The 24,760-nt window shown below is 41.1% G+C and overlaps 2 protein-coding genes and 1 long non-coding RNA gene across 7 annotated transcripts in view; 1 reads left to right on the plus strand and 2 right to left on the minus strand.

Moving 5' to 3' along the window:
* Positions 1-6,720, plus strand: part of rnf17 (ring finger protein 17) — a 24,927-nt gene extending 18,207 nt beyond the window's left edge. For both annotated transcript variants that reach the window (XM_085136030.1, XM_085136031.1), the window contains 14 exons: positions 61-182; positions 465-651; positions 769-880; positions 1,185-1,348; positions 1,924-2,043; positions 2,262-2,342; positions 2,427-2,549; positions 2,633-2,689; positions 2,964-3,074; positions 3,198-3,321; positions 4,391-4,526; positions 5,113-5,299; positions 5,944-6,091; positions 6,479-6,720. In XM_085136030.1, the coding sequence (XP_084992156.1) occupies positions 61-182; positions 465-651; positions 769-880; positions 1,185-1,348; positions 1,924-2,043; positions 2,262-2,342; positions 2,427-2,549; positions 2,633-2,689; positions 2,964-3,074; positions 3,198-3,321; positions 4,391-4,526; positions 5,113-5,299; positions 5,944-6,060 (1,641 nt within the window). In that variant the 3' untranslated portion in view covers positions 6,061-6,091; positions 6,479-6,720. The remainder of the gene's footprint in view (positions 1-60; positions 183-464; positions 652-768; positions 881-1,184; positions 1,349-1,923; positions 2,044-2,261; positions 2,343-2,426; positions 2,550-2,632; positions 2,690-2,963; positions 3,075-3,197; positions 3,322-4,390; positions 4,527-5,112; positions 5,300-5,943; positions 6,092-6,478) is intronic.
* On the minus strand, positions 30-24,744 carry cpap (centrosome assembly and centriole elongation protein). 4 transcript variants are annotated; one of them, XM_085136033.1, is made up of 19 exons: positions 24,532-24,742; positions 23,639-24,063; positions 22,604-22,730; positions 22,273-22,485; positions 21,559-21,703; positions 21,361-21,466; positions 20,449-21,159; positions 19,311-20,136; positions 18,955-19,087; positions 15,381-15,546; positions 15,034-15,165; positions 14,774-14,896; positions 14,119-14,218; positions 13,032-13,174; positions 12,697-12,786; positions 12,275-12,415; positions 10,727-10,811; positions 9,787-9,907; positions 30-8,998 (listed from the first exon to the last, which is right to left on the minus strand). In XM_085136033.1, the coding sequence occupies exons 2-19, from the start codon at positions 24,020-24,022 to the stop codon at positions 8,827-8,829; spliced, it is 3,918 nt and encodes a 1,305-aa protein (XP_084992159.1). In that variant the 5' UTR covers positions 24,023-24,063; positions 24,532-24,742; the 3' UTR covers positions 30-8,826. The 4 variants fall into 4 exon arrangements, 3 of the variants coding, with proteins under 3 accessions (XP_084992159.1, XP_084992158.1, XP_084992161.1); XM_085136032.1 differs by having other exon boundaries at positions 30-9,030; positions 24,532-24,739; XR_014869892.1 differs by lacking the exon at positions 30-8,998 and adding an exon at positions 9,057-9,389 and having other exon boundaries at positions 9,715-9,907; positions 24,532-24,741.
* Positions 16,723-18,946, minus strand: LOC146500102 (uncharacterized). Its single transcript, XR_014869893.1, has 2 exons — positions 17,108-18,946; positions 16,723-17,059 (listed from the first exon to the last, which is right to left on the minus strand). It is a non-coding gene; the product is annotated as an uncharacterized LOC146500102 (long non-coding RNA).
* Positions 24,745-24,760: the final 16 nt, after the last annotated feature.

A 24,760-nucleotide genomic window follows, 5' to 3' on the forward strand; every position in this document is an offset into this window, starting at 1 on the left:
TTGTTTGTTTGTTTTTCTGCTTTTCAAAGTGTTTCTCTCTACTTCTTTCTCATTTTCAAGGAGTTAACAGATGAGCGTCCAGTACCTGTCACTTTGTTCTGCTCCAATAGAATGGGAGAGTTTATCAGCATTGCAGACTTTCTGGTTAGTGAAGGCCTCGCGCTCAGGCAAAGAAAACCAAGGTGTGTGAGTGCATGTTCCACATGCATTGTGGGGTCAGGTGTGTTGGTGTGCACAGGCTTATTCTCCTTCTCCAAATAATCTCTCTTAACCTCTTCTGAATCCCTGTACTTCTGTACATTGCAAAACATCAGAAATATTGTAAATATAAGAAAACCAGACACAGCAGAGTTTATTTATTTATTTATTTATTTATTTTTTATAAGCACTAGTTGATATTCCAGTTTAAGCAAATGTTTCTAATGTTTATCCTGTCTTTTGTTTGTGGCTTTGCCCTGTTGCAGCAATATTAATGTTCAGCAACCCAAAGACATGGATCCACCATCTACAGTGAGAGAGGTACAAAACAAGAGTGAGGCAGAAACCAGTTGCCCATCTGTTCCTGTTATTTCCTTCCCCTTCCAGTCATCCACTGTCAGTGGTCACATGCCTCCAAAACCAGCCCCTCGCTCCATTATGACAGCTGAGAAGGTGATTATGCACACACCAAGATTTTATGTGTTATAAAAATAGACAAAAATGTCATTAATGATGATGTGGTTTATAATAATTCTCCAAGCCAATATTTGTGTGTGTCTGTGTATGCAGGTAAAGACTTCATTGTATCAACCCCCAGAGCTGCCATGTCTTGGTCACATTCAGATAAGCATTTCTGCTGTTGGAGAGGACGGTCTCATTTATGTGAGAACACAAAATGCAGGTACACAAAAGATCACGCCATTATTTTTATTTATTTATGTATTTTTTTTTTTACATCTACATACTTGCATAGCTTACATCTTATCATAGAAAGGAAATTGGGCTTAAAATATATTAACTGTGCTGCATATGCTTTAAGGAGAAGTAACTGTCAAAGTTAGCTGTCAGGGCTGGACCTTAAGAACAGTCCTGTTGTTAAAAACAGTCATTAATAAGTGCTGCTGTTTGTATCTGTTCTATTGTATTAGGTTGATTAAGTGTACCTGTCTAAAGTGAAAGTTAAAATATATTTTGTCATCTGTCAGGTTATCAGCTGGAGCAGCTTAAGGAGAGGATTCAGCAGAGCATGAAGGCATTGCCCAGACAGAAGCCCTACACCTGGAAATCAGTCTTGGGCTGTGCTGTCATTGGACCTGACATGTTGTGGTACCGAGGACAGCTGCTGGAAGTGCTGGGAGGGCATGTTAAGGTCTGTTTTTTTATTTTTTTTTATTTCATTGAGTGCTTTTAAAGTAAATGCATTTTGCATTTAAACAAGAGAAAAGCTAAAACCAAGACAATGGTTGCTAGGCCAGACAATGGCTAGATTTCTGTAAGATACTGAGTATAAATTGACTGTATTTTTAGCTTTAGTGATATAAAAAGTAATATATGTTGCTTATTTAGTATTACCATCAATAGTTACACTTGATGGAATAATCTCTGATATTCCAACTACAATATGTCATCAATGGCAGCTGTTGCTCAGGTAGTAGAGCGGGTCACTAACTGGAAGGTTGTTGGTTCGATCCCAGTCTGCTCCAGTCTCCATGCCAAATATCCTTGGGAAGATACCAACCCCAGGTTGCTCTCCGATGCATGCATCAGAGTGTGAATGTGTATGAATGTTAGTTACGTAGCACTGACAACTTAGAAAAGTGCTTGTGTGATTGGGTGAACGAACAAGTTGTATAAAGCGCTTTGAGTGCTCAGAGTAGAAAAGCACTATATACCATTCATTTGATGGTACGTTAATACAACTTTTGTTCATGTTTATATTACCAGGTGCAGTATGTCGATTATGGTCTGGTGGAGAACATCCCGGTGGTTCATGTGTACCCCATCCTCCTGTGTGACGATGTACCTCAGCTCTGCATGATCTGCCAGCTGCTTGGCATCAACCCTGTAAGGAGGAGATTGTGTCTGTCACTCCATCCATCTTTTATTTTTTTTAAAAAGACTCTGCTGATGGAATAAATGTTTATCCCTGAAGAGCAGCAGAAGATTACCTCCTCCATAAAGCCAGTTATAGTTTCTAAAATGAGAGCCTAATTACAATGTTTTTCTTGAATACAATAGAATCAAAGTGAAATAATTCTACTTTTGCGCCTCTGTTTCTTCAGGTTGGTGGTAAATGGCAGCAGGATGCAGTGGCCTTGATGAGAGAGGTGTTACTAAACCGCAGTGTGGACATGAACGTTGTGGTAAAAATGCACAAATGAGTCATATCAAACATATGTGGACAATTATATGTATATGATCCCTTGTGTGCATTTGTTTTTCGGTAGGAGCTGCCAGCTGATCCAAGAGGACCTGTCACTGTTGAGCTCTTCATAGATGGTTTGAGCCTCAGCAGAATCCTCTGCCAACATGAACATGCCTCCGTGGATCGGACTGTGTTGCCAGATAAGGTCTTTGTGTGTGATAGACTCTGTTTTTTCCGAAATTAAGCAATGCCAGTAATTTACTCAGGAGTATGTGTGCTTCTCTGCAGCGCCTCACAGTGATGCCTATTGCTCCCGTCTTTGACGTCTGGGATATTAACACTGAGGTATTATAATAAGACTGAAGAAATGTGTAAATTTGGCTGATCTCACCATCAAGGTCATCTTCTGATGTACCTGGGGGCAGTTTTCATTGATATTATAAGACCTATAATATTACTCAAGCTGTAAGCTTTTTATAGTAATTAAAGCAAGTTGTGCTTTAAATCTGTTTCCTGTGTTATAGTGTGCATAAATAGATCCTATGTAGATGCATCAGAGTCTCTACTCCACCTAGTGTGCAGATGGGGTATAGGACCAATAATGATGATGTGTTTTCAGGGTTTGAGAGACCCAGAGGAGCTAATGCTGGGGTCCTTTACCTACCCGAACTTGCAACAGGAGGGGGAGCACTTTAAAGTTGTGGTCAAGCATATGTGTACCCCCAATGAGGTAGCTACTCTCTACATTATAAATTATATACATAATTCCTGTTGTCATATAATAAATGTTGATAATAAACAAAGCGGATAAGAATAATGTTGTTAATAAGAGATTGTTCTGTTTCCCCTGCAGCTCTTCCTGTGGCCTTTGGAAGGAACGGCTGATGTAAAGGTTAACGGAGAGTCTCTAGATGAAGCTTTGACCAGAATCAATAGAAACATTGACACGCTGCCACGACTTAGCAACTTCCCCGAGGGTAATGTTTCACTTTATCCAGACACAGATTTAAAAGATTTAAGCAAGTAACATCATTGAATTATATCTGAAATGAACAGAGATATTAGAAGCACAGATATCCTTTACTTAAGCAGTTGTGGAGATTCATTCACACTGCAAAGTCTTTGCCTCCAGTTTTGACTTCTTACCTTCCTGTAATAGCGATTATGTGGCAGTGCTGTCTAAGCAGCAACACCTATCGTTCAGGAGAATACTGCAGCAGCTTCCTGTGCCTTAATGGTGGACATAAATAGTAGTGACTGTGTGATGATGTTACAGAAGTGCGCAACGTGACCAATGCAGAGGGTATTCTGACCCCTTTAGAAATGTCAAAATATTGAAATTACCTAAATTAACCTAAAATAAGTCCTACACTCTTTATGTGCATTAGCTAGATGCTGACCATGACCACAACTTGTGGACAAAAAACACTGTTGTAGCTCATTAAGGCTCATTTTAACCTCTGAGTTTAGTGCTGTCAATGATGTATAAATCGTATGATTTTTGTCTCTTTCTTCGCTGACAGAAGGCAACAGTGATGGATACACCAGTAGGATGTGTTAATGTTTCCTTCATTTAGATTCAAATCTATTAGAATTGTCAAGATGTGCAGTCACAGAAAATAACAAACCTTAATGAGTTAGTAAAGTACCCATTTTGAAAATGTAGAGTTTTAAGAAGAGAGATTTGTCTAAAAAAAGTAAAAGGTTGTCAGAAAAATAAATACTCCAGTTAAGTACAGATACTTGAAAATTCTACAAGTACAATAACAAAGTATTTGTACTTGATGGTCCCCATCTTTGGAAATATTTGCAGTGTTTCCCATGCATGTAGCATTTCGTCAAATGTTAATGTGGATTTTCGTGTTTCAGTGACATGCTTGATTTCCCCCTCCTCTCCCTCCTCTATTCATGTATCTGTTCACACACTGAAGATGACTTAAAGCAAGGAATACTGTTGCTTTTTACCAGATGACAAGCAGTCAAGTTGCAGACGATTCTGTGCAAGACTCACTAAGTTGGGGCCTCCCAACACTCTGTGGTTTCCAGGTGGTCCATGTCTCGCTGAGTACAGTGATGGAAAGTACTATCGAGCCAGGTTGATGAAGTTCATCAGTGCAGAACCTGTCACGCTCCTGGTACAACACGTCGATTTTGGCTCTGATGACACTCTACCTACCAGCAAGTATGAATCTTATCATCCTACTAGCACACTTCCTCTGAAAAGTATGAGAAAATGTACAAACATACTACAGACCAAGTGTTGGAAAACTTTATGGGCATTAAATTTGTGGCTTGTCGTAGAGAAATGACGTGGAGAAGAAGTGAGAGGGATATATCTTCTGGTGACAATGCTGACACAAAATCACTGGGTTAAACTGGGTTTTCAGTATTACATAGGTGGTTCACTTACTGGGTAAATCATCATGGTAACTAATTAATCAGCAAGTAGAGTTTTGAGCATATGCTGCCATTGCTTTCTGTTTTATGTGAACACACTCGCAGCTAGTTTGAGAAACCCTAGGGTGACTTAATCCAGTTGATAAACACCATCATGTGACCGCTTAGCCTGACTGCTGATGTTGGTGTAAGTGAAGCCAGATAAGAAAAAGATATCCTGGCTTTTAACGTAGGCTCCAGTCTTAAGCTGCTGTTTGTTTAACTTTGAATTTCTTTGAAACCCACCCTGAATGGGGTTTATCTACTGATAAACAGATGATGTGGACATGCGGATGTGTTGAGTGGTGTTCTCATGTGTTGCTTCCTGGCAGGCTGCGCCAAATGCCAGCTGAGCTGCTGGAGTTTCCATGTAGGGCATTAAAAGTCAAAGTTGCTGGCTTCAAAGCTCCGAGTGTCACAAGGGAGGAAAATGTGCTGCCCTACAGCCCCAAATGGAGCATGAAGGCTGCAATGGAAATGATCGACCTGTTACACAAAAACATCACAGCCTCTGTTGTGGTATGAAACACACACAACATAACTGTTTTTAAAACTAAGAAATTACAGTCAAAAGACATATGTTTCACTTATTAAAGAAATGTCATTAAAATGTACCATGATAGGTTTTTGGAAACAGTACTAAACTAAACTAGCTGTGTTATCTTTAAATGTGAGCTCTAAGATAACACAACAAACATGATAAATGTCCTTGCTGAAAATGTTTTCTCAGCAGATGGAAACCTGCTTTCCTTAAGTCAGTTTTTACTAGCAGTCCTATTTACTGCCTTCATGGCCCTTTTATTCTGCGTGGCACTTCTGATTTTCTTGTAAATACAAACACATTTTTCATACGTTTAAATATAAAGGTCAAGAGCAAATGTAATATCAGTAATTCACATTTCAAACAGAAGAAAACTAAAATATGGTGATCATAGTTATTCTCTGCCAGGCCCTGGAGTTATATGTAACAAAACAGGTTAATGATTCAGTCAAAGACAAAGAGGCCGTGAAAATGCTGCCTCGTTGTCTTCAAGGACATCAAGCTGCAGTTTTATGTTCTGAATGCACAAATCCTCACAATTCAAAAAGCTAAAAGTATTTTGTTTACCACTGTAGAATAGGGCTAGCTCCATCATGTTGATATGGTGCCAAATGTGTTGAAGGTTTCCAGCATCTTAATGAATGTTCAAGAACCAGAGCTCACAGTGCTGCTGTACAACGAGGATGGAGAGTTGGTCCATCTGCCTCTGGTGACCAAAGGACTGGCGGAACTTGAGTAAAGTGGAAAGACACCCTCCAAACACTGTTCAGGTAAGTTTTTAGCATTTTATTTCAAGCACCAAAATTTCTTTAGAAAGAATGCTTTCTGAAATGTCTGCATCTGTGTGATTCGAGTTGTCCACAGTCATTCTTAACTCTACCAAAGAGAGTGAGTAGCATCCAGTTCCACAGGACACAGTTAAATACAGACCCCATTAGACTGTGGCTGATGAACCAATGCTGTTTAAATGTGTTGTGGAGAATTGTGACTCAACGTTTTGTTGTGGCTCTAAAGTCAAACAGGATCAGATACTAAATGTTGCAAAGAAATAAAAGTAACCAGCAGAATCTTTTGAACTGTATATTTAAGTGACTTAATAGTAGCTTGCTATTAATAACAGAACAGCAAGCTAATAATAAATTTATCATCTTTTTCAGGCTTCCTGGCTCAGTTTGTTTTCAGTTCAGGTTTTGTGATCTTCTGGTTTTCTTTGTATTGTTCTATTTGTGTTCCTAGTTTTTATATAGTACAGAAATGTTCTATTTATTTTCATTGTTCCTGCACAGCAGAGATTTAAGTTTGCTTGTTTTTTAAGCCGTTTATGTAGCACTTTGTTTTCTTGTTTGTTTTTTCTTTTACTGTATGAAGGTGCTAAGTAAAATATTCCCATGTTCACTGACCTCTGCAGTGTGTTTTTACTAAGGTGCAATGAAAAGGACAGTGTGATACAGTCTCTACAAAAACACTCAGAGATTTGAATAAAAAAATTTTTTTAAAGAAAATGTATTTTACAAAAAAATATGTACAGCCAGCTAGGCAAATAAATATGCATTTAACATTTTTACAAATAAAAATAGTTGCAAACACAAGAAAACTACAAATGTTCATCCACGGCAGACGAAAGCAGGTCGTGGTTTGGATATTAAGCAGGAATATCCTGGGACAAACAGACAGGCTGTCTTGCAAGACAAAACTAGGATAGTAGGAGAAAGTTTAACCCTCTGGGCTCTATCGTGGCCATTCTTGGCCTATTGAAACCTGTTATAATAACATTTGATTCCTTGTTATTGACAGTACTAAATCATGCAATTTAGGTAAAATTGCTTTCATTCTAAACTCAACACATGAATTGTAGTTTTTAAATGTTTTTTACCAAATTACATAATTGACCAATTTTTGGCCAAACAAGCAATTTCATGTAATATTCCTAGTTTCCAATAGGGTGTTTGATGGCTTACCGCACTCCCAATGGACCAAAAGAATGACACAATATTGACGTAGGTTTGATCTTAAGGATCTAACAGTTTGTACTGCATTGTCATGCACAAACACAAACATGTATTTGCAAGATAGACTGGAATAAATGATGACACATCAAATATTAAATAGGCTGCAGTGAATTTCTGTTGATGCAGACTATTGAGCTTTGAAGCACATGCTGAAAGCACTTTTACTTCTGGAGATCCTTTTACCTGCTGTGCACCCTTACAAACCTGCACGGGAGGTGAAGGTGTGAGGATTGGAGGATTATAGATGAAGTAGAGATGTGAGCCTGCACCAGAATAAAGCAATACGTAGCATGTTGGATGACAACACTGGAAGTTCTCAGGAAGTAAAAAAGGGAAAGGAGTTCAGACTCCAACTGACAGAAGAGCTCCAAGGACAACGTCTTTACTATGGTCACTTTGGCAGAGGAACTCCTCAGATGAAAACTGGCACAGGGGAAACAACCTAGAGCTACCTCCCCGGCTCCTCCAGTTGCAACAGAGGAAGATTTTGTTGTTAGTCTGTGGCGTCACCAAACCTACCACGGCGATATCCCACATAGAATCGGAGGAATGTGTGTCTTTTGAGCACAATTCATAATAATCAATGTTAATGTAAATCAATTACATTTCCCAGACTCTACTATTAATAATACAAGAAATTCCAGTAGCACTGCGAATATATGAAATTATGAGTTCTGAGGTTGTCTTCCAACAAGTCCATTGTACAAACAAACTGGTGTTTAACGGGTTAAAAATTTTAAAAAGTAATGACTATTTAATATTTATGGAAAGAACTAATGTTAGTTCAAAACTTTATGCAGAAAAAATTGCAAAAAACCCCATAAAAATAATAAAAATTACAGACCTAATCTGTTGGTGGACACTTTTGGCCATGAACAAGCTGACTGGGTGGTGACTTTGAACAAACCCAGAGGGTTAAGTTAAAACATTGTTGGACTCGCTGAATTAAAAAGTATCCCAGATTTTTGTGCAAAAGAAGTTCCTGTTAAGAATCATTGTGAATCTAAGACTGAGGTGTATTGTGTTGCATTCATTTTGTCTCCTCTATAACGCCAAGTCTACTCAGTGTGTTAAACCGGCATTTATTTATTGGTCTGTTTTTCATTTTTACACCCATGGGTAGTGCTTGTTGAGCTTGTGCCACTGCCAGTTGTGCTTTAGTGGGCGGGCGTAAAACCACTGGCACAAAAGTGCGTCACATCACTCTATTTGCTACATATAGACAGAAGTATTTAAAAACAACAAGCTGATTTGTGAATCTCAGAAGCAAGGAGTGTCAACTCAAGAATATCAAAGCAGGTTGAACTGTTGATTATGTCACATCGTTAAAACAAAATGTCCAAAGCTCACCTGTATCTGTTATCACATGTGAAGAAAATAAATAAAGACAAAGCACCAAATTCTCCAGACATCCATCTCTGATGTCCTGGATTGTTTCACAGTTTGAACAATAGCTGCAATAATAAAAATGCTTCAAGTTTCACAGTCACTGAGATTCACCACCTTTCTACACCTTGGTATCCAGGATGACGTTTCCATCTTTGTCTTTGATCCTGAGCCGCCCGGTGGGGTAGCGGGTTTCTTGCCTCCCATCTGCGTAGACGGTCTTCACTGTGCCATCTGGATACTCTCGCCTCTTGTACTCTGCTGTGTGGATCTCCTTCTGGCCTGTGTTAAAAAGGATCTCTTTGGTGCCGTCCCTGAGAGAAACAGCATGTATTACATGCCCAGTTAGTCTTCAGTGGTGGTAATACTCAATTTCTTTACCCATTAGTCAGTTGTTTGACCTATTAACACATAATAGACTGAAAATTGTAGCACCACCTGTTATCATCACTCTTTTATGAAGCATTTGCTATTTCCTTCTCCAACATTCACAACATCTGACTTTCCCATATGATGGAAAAATGAGTCGTATTTTCTGCTAGCTGTTTTTTTTGTTTGTTTTTTTCCTTGTCATTTTAAATATATCACTCGTGGGGCCCAGTGCAGAAGTGGAAAGGGGTACGGAAGTCCTACAAAAATTGAGTTATGAGTACATGTCTGGTAAGGCAGCGGTCTCCAACCTTTTTTGCGCCACGGACCGGTTTATGCCCGACAATATTTTCATGGACCGGCCTTTAAGGTGTTGCGGATGAATACAACAAAATAAAACTAGTACCGGTACTGAAAAAAGAAGATTTATTCATAACACACATGAAAAGACCCAGGAAAACCAAGTTAACGATAAAAACGATAACAAAATAACGCTCAAAACAGATAAAAACCTTGAAAACCACACATTTCACACCTGAGCCTCAACTCTCGCGGCCCGGTACTGAACGACTCACGGACCGGTACCGGTCCGAGGCCCAGGGGTTGGGGACCGCTGTGGTAAGGGATACCGTGCAAAAAAACCATTTTGTTATAAAGGTAGTAAGGGAAATTGATTAAAGGTAAATATAAGGTCGACTTACGAGTTAACCTGGATGATGGTCCCGTCTGTCAGTACGCTCTCCTCCCTGCCATCAGGGAAAAGGTTCTTTACTGTCTGGTCTGGGAAGGTGATTTCCTTACGGCCGTCGGGAAAATGCTTTTCTGAAGCAGGAATAAAAATTAATGTAGAATATGAGTTGGTACACATGTCCAAAGTCCACAAGACAAGCATGAGAAAGGAAATTCCTTTCCTACACTTACCTCGTGGACTTTTACTTTAAGTACTGTTGTGTTAAAATTACTTTATTTTATCCTTCTTCTTACAGTAAAGTGAATATCTGACTTTTGAATTGGAAAACCTTTAAGAACGCACTGCATGTTTTCCTGTAAATTTATAGACCAATTAATAAAAATAATCAGTCTTTAATATATTAAAGAGCTGTTATGATGAATTACTCTAAAATGGCCTCATTTTAATTGCAGTACTTAAGCACTTTCTCGTACTGTAGTACTAACAAATTTTTTTGATGGGACAGAAAAGCCAATTTGCTTCCAACAGTGCATTTCAAGATTGCTACTTTGGAGAACTCATGATGCAGTAAACCAGGTGTGGGGAACTCCAGGTCTCGAGGGCCGGTGTCCTGCAGGTTTTAGATGTCCTTGATCCAACACAGCGGATTTAAATGGCTAAATTACCTCCTCAACATGTCTCGAAGTTCTCCAGAGGCTGGTAATGAACTAATCATTTGACTCAGATGTGTGTTGACCCAGGGTGAGATCTAAAACCTGCAGGACACCGGCCCTCGAGGCCTGGAGTTCCCCACCCAACCAATTTCTGACGCAGATCTTGTTTATCACTCCTGTTATATCATTTTAGAATTACTCTGCACTCAGATGAGATGGGAATATTACCTCACTAATACCAAAAGCCCAGCAGCTTTTGTCTCCTGGCAATTTCACTGCTTCATCATCTGCTCTCACCTGTTTGATTGTTGGCGAAGTGCAGCACCTCCATGCCATCTGTGTAGGTGATGTGTGTTGTCTGGGTTTCAGCATAGTAGTAGACCTGAGCACAAGGGGCAGCACCATTAGTTATCAACAGGTAAGATAAAGAGAAAACCATGCAAAGGTACTTTTTACATAAAGTCATACAGAGTATATTGCTTTCATGCCCTTCATGGACATTTAGTTGTAAAACTTTAATTAGATTTTTTATCCTTTACTGAACTGTCCACATTCCTCCTCACTTTTAAAATACTAACAAGCCCTGAAAAGTTTTCCTTTAAGTGTTAATTCAGATCCTATGAATTATCTCTGATTTTTTTTTATTTAAAACTAAACATTTCCTGAATCGTTCTCGTTTAACCTGATGTGTGACTGCATTCAGATCTCAGCAAATACTCCAGTTAGACGTTGAAGGACTCATGTGTGCTAATCTCACTCTTACATCCAGCAGTGTGTCTGTGTAGCTCTTTCTCTGGTTCTGTGATTTGGGAAGACTAACGGATTCAAAAGGCCTCCCCGGTCTGTCTGCCTGCATCACTTTGTTTGTCCTGATCTGTTTATTTCTCAATTTTGAATCTGTCAGATGTTTTCATATCTTCACGTTGATTCCCTGTGAACAGCTGTTCTACTCTGATTGAGATAAGTCTGCTAGACACCCCTTCCCTAAGGCTACGTTCACACTGCAGGCGAAAGCGCATCAAATCCGATTTTTTTGACCCCATGCGACCCATATCCGATCATGGTGTGACAGTGTGAACGGCACAAATCCGATATTTTCAAATCCGATCTGGGTCACTTTCGTATGTGGTACTGAATCCGATACATATTTGATGTTTCAGAAAGCGACTGCTGTTTGATGGTCAAGTCGCATTAAATCCGTCTTTTACGTCACCGACACAAGACAGACGCCAATTATCAGCGCCAGAGAAGACATCGCGAACGCTTCCTGGAAACTGTTGGGAAGACAACGTTGGAGAAACGTGAACATTTTATTTGTACTGTATAATCTGCAGACTTTGACAGAAATCTGCAACTATCCTTTGAAGCACCGCTCCTCTAAAACAGCAATAAGGATCATTATTAGGTTATTTACATTATTATGTGAATAACAAAATAACTTAAAGCAAAAATTGGGAAACGTGAAGTCCGAAGTCTTTATATTAAGGGCCATCTGTCAAACAATACTGTTGCTCTGGGTCTAAACAGAGCGCGTTGTGTGTGACGTCTTCTTTTGCGCATGCGGCTGCTTTGAGCGTTCACACTAGAGCGCGTTTGCTGTCGCATTTTATTTGTAGTGTGAACACGCAGACAAAAAAATCAGAATTGATCAAAAAATCGGAATTGAGCATTAAGACCTGCAGTGTGAACATACAGTGGTGTACGCCTGACAAAGCCGCCCATCCCCTCCTTCCTCACATCCTGCCTTTAAGTAGGAGGAAATAGTCCAACATTTCTCCTCACAGCACATGTCCAGGAGACCAGCGTACATGTATTTACTGAAAATATGAGTTTAAAGCATCTCACCACTCTTTGGTCGGCCGTGACTTGTTTAGTATCTCCGTTGAAGAAGATGACCTTGACCGTCAGTCCGTCTGCCGAAACCTCCTTCCTGGTCCCGTTGGGGTAAACTATGAGACGATCACCGCTGACCAAAACCTTCTCTAACTGGAAACATCAGGACAGCTCCATCAACAGCCTCTACTGAATATCAACAATAAAAGCTAATGCTAATGTAAGTTTGAGGTCACACTTAGTAGTGCAACCTTCCTGTTTAAATAACTCACTGTTGAAAACAGGGCCAAACTCAGCTGTGTGTAACTGCTGCTACCACGATTATAAAGCAGACGCACTTCTTTAGAAACCAAAATCAATTCTTCAGCGCATCTCTTGTCTGGCGCTCACATTAGTATTTAATATCAGGATGATTGTACGTCTTATTTTCTCACCTTGCCATCAGGATGTGTGATAACCTCCCTGGTTGATTCGGTCTCTTCAGCCTTACTTAGCTCAAGTTCATTTGTTGGAGAATCAGTGTTCTGCAATACGAAGATTTTAAACATGAGGTCTGTGACTGAGCAGCACGTACAGACAGGCTTGTTTTGTTTGTTTGTTTTTATAAACAAGACTTTAATTGTTCTGTCCCTGATGCAGAATCAGACTAATAAACATCTGACCTTTCAAATGTATCTTAAATTTGTGCCATAAATGTTGCTTCTCCTTCTATCTGGATGTCAGTAGGTGTTTTGCATCATTTACAGGAAACACTGATGATGCCTCTTACTGGAGAGCAGTTGTGTAAGTGTTCTTGGTTTGGTGGTTTCTCCTGGCTGCCGGCAGGTGCTGACCTCTCCTCTGACTTCCTGCTGGCTACGGAGGTGGAAGAGGAGCCTGGCCCTGCTGGCTTCCTCAGGCTGCTCTTTATTCCTACAGAGAATAAAAATATGGACAATAAAGACTCGACCATTCGCGCTTTTCAAGGTGTTTATGAGGATCATTAATGATGATCATTGACAGAAACTCTAAAAATTCCTAAACTTTTACTCTGAGCCAATCCCAGACTTTTTTGGATGATTAAAATCTATTAATATGGGAAACTGAGCTATTTACAAACCCAGCAGACACAAACATCAATGATTTGGAGTCTGTTTGTGTCCACCTGGCAAATTTAGGTCTAATCACTCTATTAATCCTGTTCTAGTCTCAACTTGAAACCGACATAAAATCTCTCAATATACACATGCCAAATACTCCAATACGTCCACCAGCTACTACGTGCACTGGGTCTTTATGCCTGCTGTAGCTCAAACTGACATTATAGAAGCTAATAGAGTTAACCACACTACTTAATGCTGAGCTGAAAGATGAAAAAAGGTGAGGTTTGTTTGTTTTTTGGCTCAGAGTTGCTAAAGATGACTTATCGCCAGACAACCTCAGCTTCCAAAGTTTAAGTGTGAACAAAGAGGCAGCAGCAAAACACTGTTTGTCAGATTTGCAAAAAAATGCCTGCTTGAAACCAGTTTTCAGTGTTAAAAGAAAGCATCTTGTTATATGGAGTTACATGTCAGCAAGAACCTCTTATTCTAACATCCACGTGTCACAAAGGATTTAGACCAGGGGTGTCAAACTCCAGGCCTCGAGGGCCGGCGTCCTGCAGGTTTTAGATCTCACCCTGGGTCAACACACCTGAATCAAGTGATCAGTTCATTACCAGGCCTCTGGAGAACTTCAAGACATGTTGAGGAGGTAATTTAGCCATTTAGATCAGCTGTGCTGGATCAAGGATACATCTAAAACCTGCAGGACACTGGCCCTCGAGGCCTGGAGTTCGACACCTGTGGTTTAGACCGACTGGAAACTCTCGACTGTACCTGCAGCACCCTGACTGCCGTCTCTGGAGTTCCCTCTAGTGGCTGGAGCAGAGCTGACATGTGAAGGGCTGCTGTCACTCCCTCTGGAGTCGAGAGGACTCTGGAAACAAAGTGTGATTTTGCAGTTACTCAGCAATGTCGAAATAGGAGTAGAATGAGGCGACTGTGGCTCAGGGGGTTGGGAAGCGCATCTGTAACTGGAAGGTCATTGGTTCGATCCCTGGGCTCTCTGTCCTGGTCGTTGTGTCCTTGGGCAAGACACTTCACCTACCGCCTACTGGTGTTGGCCAGAGGGGCCGATGGCGCGATATGGCAGCCTCGCTTCTGTCAGCCTGCCCCAGGGCAGCTGTGGCTACAACCGTAGCTGCCTCCACCAGTGTGTGAATGAATAGTGGCATTGTAAAGCGCTTTGGGTGCCTTGAAAAGCGCTATATAAATCCAATCCATTATTATTATTATTAGAATAATTAGAGTTCCTGCACAGCTAAAGCTCTGAAGACTGCCAAAGCACAGATGATAGTAAAAAACTAAATGAAGTGTTGTGGGACTATAACTTCTCCCATGTTTTCCTCTGCATGTTGATATAAGGTATTTATTTCAGAACACGGGATCATCATTTTTAGATAACAATAACAGACTTTATAAATGAGCTTACAGCAAATTTAACTCCTTTGGTCACAGGTGGCGTATTGTTCTCAAACATTCTGGGACTTTCCTTCTCAGCAGCGACAGGGTTTTTCTTCCAGGCACTCAGACGGAGCTTCTCTAGCACGTGGATCTTCAATTCAAAGACAAACAGAAAGACGCAGGGTTCAGTTTTCAGCCTTCACCCACTCTTTACAATCCAGATAAAGGGTGCATTTTAAAGCTACTCGTGTGTAACCAGAGAAAACGTTAGGAGGGGGGGTCAGGCACCTCGTCACGCAGTGAACTGCTCTCTTGTCTGAAGGAGTCGATCTGTTGGCGCAGGCGGCTTTGTGTGGACGACCAGCGACTCTCCCTTCTCTTCAGCTCCTCCTGCAGGGAGCTCAGCTGCTGCTTCAACTCCTGATGTGAGAAGCAAAGGGAGAATAAAGGCAGACACATAAATATCTTCTTCTCAAAACCTTTTTTTTAAGCATTAATACCATCACAAAACAATAAGATTTGACATCCTTTATTTAATTATGTTTGGATTTAATTGCTCCACAGTCATGTTTTTGCTTATTTACACATTGAGCACATATTCCTGTGGTTATTTCGCGCGTCGTGTCCACGCTCACCTGGATCTCTTCTCGTTCCTTCTTATCAGGAATAGCTCTGGCCGCTGACACGTGCTTCTCAAACAATTTGCGCTCCTTCTGCAGCTTCCTCGTCTCCTCTTTCTTGTACTCCTCAAACTTGGCCATCTCCTCTGCTCTCATCTGCTCAAACTCCAAACGCTCTGACCTACAACACAAACAGCAAAGTACAAACGTGCATTACACGAGGAAGGAGAGGAATAACACATTTTATGAAAATATTTCTCCCAAAAGAAAACAGCTGGATTAAACACTGAAGAAGTTACTTCCAAATACCAGATGCAGTGTCTTTATATTTTTATTATAAAGGAACCTGTGAGGAACCTGGGTGTTGTCTTGGACAGTTCCTTCAAGTTGGACAAACATGTGTCCTCCGTAGTTAAATCGAGTTTCAATCAACTACGTCTCATCTCTAAGGCCAAGCCCCATATACCACGTAAGGACCTGGAGAAACTTATCCATGCCTTTGTTACATCAAGGTTAGATTATTGTTAGAGATGCAACAATACCAATTTTTTCAAACCGATACGATACCGATACTTGGATCTGAGTACTTGCCGATACCGAGTACAAAAACCGATACTTCTACCACGCACACACACACACACACATGCAATGAATTGGAAGACAGGTTTTATTTTATTCTCTGCCGATAATAAATAATATCTTTAATAAAAATGACCACAAAAAAATTTCAAGTGAAAAATAAGCACTTCTGTTAAATTATTGCAGAGTCTCCACATTGTAATTTAACAAAATATCACTGAACTATTGGCACTGTCTCGAGCTTTCAGAATAATAAATAAACACTTCTGTTTGGAATAAAATAAATACAAATTAGTTTTGAGAATAAAATAAACTTTTAAATTATTGCAGTGTCCATATTATAAACAAACAAACAAAATAACTAAAGTATTTGGCATTGACGAACAAACTCCTCATCTGCCCGTGGATCATCAGTCCACTGTGCCGTTAAACCAAGGACTGACATCGTGCACACACTGCTTGTCTTTACCTCTTCAGACAGTTTTGGCACCATTATCTCCCTGATGTGTGGGCGGTTGGGAATTTCATATCTCAGCTCGAGTATGCTGAGAAGACGGTGCAATCCTATGTTTTCCACGACTGGCAGTGGCTGGTCATCCAGAGCGATAAAATGAGTCAGAGCCTCTGTTATTTAAACTGCCCGTGGATTTTCTCTTGACATTTTTCATCGCTTTTCCAAAACCTGAGTTAAAGTTGGCTGTTCCACACTGCTGACATTTTGTTTAGCCTAGCTACAGCAGCCTCCAGTTTCTCTTTTTTATCTGGAGCCGCCAGTCTCACTCGCCTAACCCTGTGCCTGTTTAGCGCGGGATGTCCCCCTAGTGGCCAATCTAAAAAACTACAACAAAAATGACAATCCACCCTCTGATTAATAAAATAAGTTAGTATCGGTTCGTGGTATCGGTTAACTTTTCCGAGTTAACCGATACCACATTTTACAGTATCGGTCCCGACACCCGATACCAGTATCGGTGCATCCCTAATTATTGTAATTCCCTTTATACTGTTCTCCATTCTGCCCTTGTTCACAAACAGCTCGTTCAAAATGCGGCTGCGCGTCTCTTAACTGGAACTTGCAGGTTTGAGTCTATTACTCCAGTTCTTTCCGACCTCCACTGGCTCCCTGTTAAATTTCGTATTGATTTTAAAATCTTATTGCTCACTTTTAAAATCATAAATAACACCGCGCCCAGCTATCTTACGGATCTCCTCAGCTTTTATACCCCTGGGAGAGCGCTTAGATCAGCAGGCCAAATGCTCCTGGTGCGACCTAGATCTCGGCTCTAGTGATGGGTCGTTCGCGAACGAAATGGCTCTTAGAGCCGGCTCTTTGAAGTGAACGACGCGAGCCGGCTCCTTATTGGGAGCCGTGAGGTTTTTTTTTTTTTTTTTTTCTCTTTCTCTCATCCTCTCTCTCGCCCTTTTTTCCGCTAAACTCCGCACGCGCGGCCTGTACCTTGCGCTGGGCAGAGGGGGGAGGGGCGTTAGTTACACTCACAGTAGCACAGGAACAGAGCCAGAGAGAAAGAGAGCGAGGGACAACAACGTCACATTAGAAAGGTATAGTAATCATCCACTATTTTCAGTTGCAGATGATAAAGGATTCAGAAATCATGCAGGCCCATATGACAGAGAATGTGCATCTTCTTTTTGTTTTAATATTTTATTATATATATTAAATTGTGTTGTGGTTTGCAGTGTTTTGTGTTGTTTCACGTTAAATTTGTTTAAAAGGAAAAAGCTGAAAATTTAAATAGTTAAAAGTTTAAAATGTAAATAGTTGTTCTTTGTATTATATGATTTATTTATTACATTTTATGTGGAGTGAATAAATAAAGTATATTTATGGTGGCCCTTAGAGACAAAGCACGTACAAACTCCAAAACACGTAAAAACTCAGAAGCACGGACAAACTCCAAAACACGTAAAAACTCAGAAGCACGTACAAACTCCAAAACACGTAAAAACTAAGAAGCACGTACAAACTCAGAATCATGTACAAAAGACAACAGAAGTGCTCCAGGATGCTAGGGTGCAGTGTTGAGCTTTTGTTACCTAGTGGCTACACAAGCCAGGAAGTATCAACAACCGGATTTGGTGTGTGGTAATAACAGGTAAATGAATTTTATTTTTAAATTATTTGAATAAATATGAGTGCTTGTCTATAAATACACAAACAATACGCACATGCTTTCAATTGTGTAATTTAAGTGATCTGGGTAGCTCTGTTTTGGAAGTTCAGTTAACGCTAGAAATGTGTTTTGGAGTTTGTACGTGCTTTTTGGAGTTTGTATATGCTTTAGAGTTTGTACGTGCTTTGTCTCTAGGGGCCATATATAAACATATATAAATAAAACCACTTTTTTTTACTTTAGTAATTCCTTTTCTGCATAATTTTATATTATTGTTAATGATTAAATAATTAAAGCAACAAAACAACCTGAAGAGCCGGTTCGGAGCCGAAAGAGCCGGCTCTTTTTAGTGAGCCGAGCCGAAAGAGCCGGATCTCTAAAAAGAGCCGGAAATCCCATCACTACTCGGCTCAAGACCAGAGGTGACCGCGCATTCGCCGCTCTCGCGCCCTACCTCTGGAATAACCTCCCCCTAGCTATTCGGGCGTCTGATACAATTCAATCTTTTACATCTCGATTAAAAACTTATTTGTTTAGCCCCGCCTCCTAGAGCCCACATTTTTAGTGTACTGGAACTTATCTTTATCACTTTGTTAATGTTTATAATGTTTTAACCTTCAGCATTGTGTGTGGACTTCACTAGTGCCTACTACTGGTGTATTATTGGTTAGTTATGTCACCTGCCTGTTAGTATATTTTATTTGTATTTTGTGCTTTATATTTGTATTTATTATTGCTCTTAACTCATTCTGTGAAGCACTTTGGCATACCTGTGGTTTTTTAAATGTGCTATATAAATAAAATTGTATTGTATTATTAAGTTTTTACACTTGCATACACTCCTTACTGAATTGCTTATGCAAAGAAGAACATATCACCTGAGAGTTTCCTGTTTTTTCTCGTTCTCCTGTCTGAGTTTGGTGAGCGCAGCGTTCTCCTTCCTAAATCTCTCAATCTCAATCTCCAGCTCAGCCAGTCTCTCCCTGAGCTGCCTCGACTGGATCTGCTGGCCTGAGGGCAACAACACGCATACACAACTGATCAATAATAAAACCACACACTGAGGAACGTGTGGTTTTTAACTGGCTTTACTATCAATTTTTCATTTAATAAACACATGAACTCATGTAGCTGCAGGGTTATAACACAAAATCAGAGTTGCTGATATTTTGTACTGTAATAAGTACAAACATTAATTCTACTAATGCAATAATAAAGAAAGTTTTTGTCTAACCTGTGTCCTCCTCCGGCTTTTTGGACTCAACAGAAGCAGCTGGAGGAAGAGGGAGTGGTGCACTCTGGGCTTTTGGCTTCAGGGAGGGGAATAACTTTGTCATGAGCTGGGAGGCAGGAGGATGATCAGGCTCCAGACTGACTGAACCCACACCTGTGGCCTTCCCCAGCTCCACACCTTTGCTCACAGCCACTTTCCTCAACAAAGTTTTCTGTGGGGGAGAAATTTCTCTGGCTGTCGGCTTGGAAATCGGACTGAGCTCTTTGCTTTCATCGGCTGTGCCGATGGCGGTGTCCTCCAGGTCGTTCCATGTGTCGTCATCATCAAACACGACTCTCCCCTGCTCGCCGTCTTTGCCCTCTATCAGAGTGGAGTCCTCACTATTGCTGTGGACACTCTTACTCTCCACATCATTCTCTTCAGCCACATCTGAAGATGAGTCCCTGAAACTATCATCTTCATACGACCGCTTGTCATATGGTGGGTTAATAGGTGCAGGGAAGCAGAAGGAACTTTTGCCCACTTTGTCATCTCCACATTCAGAGCGGCTGCAGGGTGTCGTGTCAGAGATGTCATGTTTGTCCTCTCTCTCAATGCCCTGCGTCTCCTTAATGCTCTCTTTGTTCTCTAGTATATCATTTCTTGTCTTTACAAATGCTTCTGAGTTCAAAGAGTTGCTTTCACATGCTAAGCCACTTGTGTTCCCAACACTATTGCACCTCTGAAATGCACCTTTAGGAGGTGATTTAATGGGAGTTGAAGAGAGGCGTCGCTGGTGGAGCCCCTTTACAGTCTGCAGCTGTCGTTGTTGATCCATCTGAAGAACCTGCAAGCAATGAGCAGAGTATTCGTTTTTTGGGGAGAGAGGGGTTATTGTCTACATAACACACGACTAACAGTAAAGTCCTGGAGAAAGGCAACCCAATCTGGTCATTTCTTTAGAAATTCAAGTAGATTTTGACCACTTAAAGGCAGCAGAAATACTGAATCCCAACAACCAGAAACAACACAAACAAGGAAACAGAGACGCTATCAACACAAAAACTGTGTGATAAAAAATTGTGACACTAGGCATTGAAACTTTTGAGCATCTGAAGTGCTGAATTAAAGCGTGATGAGTTTGAGTGAAATAGAGCACCTTCATGACAAAGGAGGAGTTCGATGAGAAGGACAGCTCTTCAGCCGCTTGCTCCAGCAGCTCGAACTCTCCCAGCTCCATGCTCTCCAGCTGTCGGTCACACTCCCATCGCTGCAGCTTCTTCTGAAAGGACAACTCAAAGGAATCCTGTATAACTGGGTCTCCTCCTTTAGAAAGCCCTCCTGCTTCTGCTAATTCCACTTTTGAACCACAGCTTTTTTCATTTTCAGCCGTCGCTGCCTGTCCTAACTTCCCGCCCTGTTTGGTTGTAGGACATGGCTGAATGTTGAGACACGGGACTTTCCCCAGCTGATGTTTGGCTGGTCTGCCACCTGGATCAGACTCTGGTCCTGTTGTGTTCTGTCTCTGATGACTACCTAAAACCTTTGTCCGTGCTACTTTAGTCACTGCTCGCGTATCGTGAGGAGGTGAACCGAGTCCCTTCAACCGGTTCTCCTTGTTGAGTGTAGCAGTTTTACGCTGGACAGGAAGCCGTGGGGCACTGTTTGCGGCTCCTTTCTGAATATATGCGGGCTCCGAGTTGCTGCGAGAGATTACTCTGGCTTGAGGCGGTGGTGGTCTGGAGTCCTTCTTTACATCCGTTTTTTGGAACATAGCTTTCCGATTATTTGTAAATCTCGAAAGGCCCTCTCCTTGCTTCAAAAAGGCTCTCTTAGGAAGGGCTCGCGCAGCGTTTGCTCCATCTTGACTCTGTTCAAGGAATAGGACAAGATTTGAATTCAATGTAAATTGGATTTTTCTAGTTTTTCCAGTTAAATAGAGTATTTTATTGCAAAATACAGACAGGCTCCATTTGTGCAGACATTACATTCCTATATCAGGTTGTCACCTGCAGAATGCAAAACTCAAATGAATGGTTCATTATTGATACTTTGTGACACATCCTCTGACCTGTTGTTGCTGGGCAGACTTTAGCCTCTGCTCCTCCAGCTTCAGCTGCTCCTCCAGCAGCTCTTCAAATGTCTGCTTTTGACCACCAACACCTGGCCTTATAGGTCTGAGGAGGCAAACAAAACCATACTCAAACACCGATCTGTCGAGACAGTCTGATGTTAATACTACATAAACACAAGACTATGTAATATTTACCTGTCATGAAACATTTTGTCTTCTGTTCTGCTGTCATCTTCAGTCCTTGCCACAGCATTATGTTGCATCAACATGTCGTCTTCCTCAGAAAAACAGCTCGCATTGACACTGTGCTCCTCCTCATCCTCTCTGGAGTCCAGTGAGCCTTAAAAAACAAAGCGGTTAACCATGAAAACATGTGGACCATGTGATGAAAGACAGGGCAGTTCTGGCTGTTCTATAGAAAACACAAATACCAAGAAACTGTGCAAGTGTCTTACTCTAAACCAGGGATGTCAAACTTGTTTTACATCGTAGGAGACAAACAGCTTTGATCTTAAGTAAACTGAAAGAGTGAAACTATATGACAGATATTTAAAATTAGAGAAAATATTTTGGAAATTTATAGCCCAGACTATCCTGTAGTAATAAAATATCATGTCTAATTTATTCTTTACTGTGGACCATAAAAAACAAAACAAAAAAAACGCATTCCTATGGTAGATAGTGTCATTTAACTGTTTATCTATTAGTTACCAACTTTTGTGTAGTATGAATGGACTTGGAAGGGGTCTTTATATATAGGAAAAGCTGTAAAACCTATGAAAATACAGTGAAATGTTTCAAATCTATGTACTCCTTCACATTTCACACATGTGAAGCTGTGCAGTGGCCCAGCTTTCTGGCCCCTGGGCCTTACATTTGAAACTTCCATTTAAAATAAATATATCTTACCCTCTTCCTCATGGTCACCCTCCTCAGATGCTTGACCTTTGGGTAGCTGCTCGTGTCTGACAACTAGTGAAAGTTGCTGTTCTGGTTGACGGCCGATCGTAGAGCCCTGTGGGACTCTACGGTGATCTGTATCAGGACTGTATGAGCGCTGTGCGTAACATGACCTGTGGAGCGTGTCCTCAACCCACTCTGGTCCGGACATTTCTGAACTCTCTGTAAGATGGGTTATCATCACTTCAGTTGATAAAGCAGGATAAATACATGCACACCACATTCACCCTGAACTCAAAATGATCACTTTGCAGTTGTTCATGTAATTTCACTCTCTGACCTCCTGTGCAGTGCTCGGATCCATGCAGAGTTCCCAGTAACTTCTGCTGCTCTTCCTGGAGATGAAGCAGCTCCTCCAGCTGATGAGCTTTTAGCTGCTCCTGCATGTGCTGCTGCCATTTCTTTAACTGCACATACATATTACATTCAATTCTAATTAGATATGGTGTAGCTAATATATATGGTATATATGGTAAATGGCCTGTATTTGAATAGCGCTTTACACTACATTCAGTCATCCACACATTCACACACTGGTGATGGCAGCTACATTGTAGCCACAGCCACCCTGGGGCGCACTGACAGAGGCGAGGCTGCCGGACACTGGCATCACCGGGCCCTCTGACCACCACCAGTAGGCAACGGGTGAAGTGTCTTGCCCAAGGACACAAGGACAAGGACTGTCGGAGCCGGGGCTCGAACCGGCAACCTTCCGATTACCAGACGAACTGCCAACTCGATCGCCACGATATATGGTATCTGTGTTTTTCAGATGGTTTAAGCTACATTTAACATAGATGTTTCTGAGTAGTTTCAGCTCAGTGTCAATTCACATGCGCTGCACATTCTCCCAGTTGACATATAGTCTAAGTGTTTAATTGCATCTGTGTCACAGCCAACATAATTGACTTAGGGAAAATTCTATTAATAGCAGAGAAACGTAAAGGAGTGTGTGTGATGGAGGTGCATTAAGTATACAGGAAGCAGTGATGTAATCAACAATGAAGTCCACGCAGGGCCCAAAATTTGCATATATTAGGAGATCTGTGGGATTAAAGTGTCCAAATGTTCTTACATTATTAATAAATAAATTACAGGTTCATTTTTTTCTGCTTTGTCTCACCCCTGTATCAATAAACCAGTAAAACTAAAGATCCTCCCAGTATCTGTGTCATTTATGTTAGGTATTGAAAGTCCATCTAGTCAGATGCACAGCAGCAGGGCTAGTCACATATGCCAGATTTTATACTTTTAACAACTTGATTGTCTCAAGTTACAGGACAAAACAGCTTCTGAAAAGCACCGATGTCCTTACCTGTTCAAGCTTCATCATAAGGGGCAGATCCTGTGATTTGCTTGCCATCTCGTCCAAAGTGTCCAGCTGTCCATCTGCAATTCTCGTTGGGACAGAGTTTAGACCGTTCACCGGCCTGTCAGACTCAGTCATTTCTCCTCCTGCTGCCCGTCTAAATGCATCCACACCCAGGCAGCTGCTGTCTGTAGAAGCGGGCAACGGGGCAAAATCGGAAGCGAAGGAATCGTCTGGCAACATGGGCGAAGATCCCACGGCAGACGTGTGCCGCAAAGGTCCAGCCAAATCCGGAGAGGGACTGAGGATCACTCCGGCTCTGGTGCTACTTGGCATCCACCGGGCCAAGAAGTCTGCCTGGGAGTACTGAAGGCCAGCTGGAGATGACATGATGGCCGCGATGTGCCAGGCAGGATAGTCTAATCCGGGATCTAAGCGACAGATTATGGTGACAGGTTAAGGGTTAATCACGCCACGAATAAACACCGTCCAACACCCTATAGCTGACGCCCAGGTCCAATAAAACTATATATAGAGACGTTATATATAAAAAAGACATTGCCTTTTTAATACGAGATTGGTTTCCGTTCTGGTTGCTACATAGAAGCCGTATAGTCAGTTCCAGATATTTGGTTACGAACAATCATCTTAACACTGTCTATTAAAAAACATAGGAGAGAATGGTAGCATTTATGACATGTGGCTCACGTGGGATGTGGAATTGCCTTTTTTCATTTTTGTCAAATGTCGCTTTATTTAAAAGGCTTGGCTTCCTCGTCCACACTCTCCCGTTATTAGCAGGCTGCATTTTATTTATTTCATAAAACCTTTTCCCGGATGTTACACCGTAGTGACGACACTACAACATTACCAAGCATCGCAAAACACATCGACATTACCTGTTACTCAGGAGAAAAGCAGGTTTACTGTGATGAAATCGGGCGTTATACAAAGGCAACAAACAAAAAATTCGAAGCCTGCCGCCATATCAAAACAAAGCCCGCGAGACCAAAAAAACCCAACGATGAAGTTGTTGTTGCATTGTGGGTAACGTAGTCTTACATCACGCTAGTACTAACTGTTTTTTAATGTCTTCTTATTAAATAGAAATGATAAATAATAATCTTT

Source organism: Neolamprologus multifasciatus, chromosome 16, assembly GCF_963576455.1.
Source record: "Neolamprologus multifasciatus chromosome 16, fNeoMul1.2, whole genome shotgun sequence".
NCBI lineage: Eukaryota > Metazoa > Chordata > Actinopteri > Cichliformes > Cichlidae > Neolamprologus > Neolamprologus multifasciatus.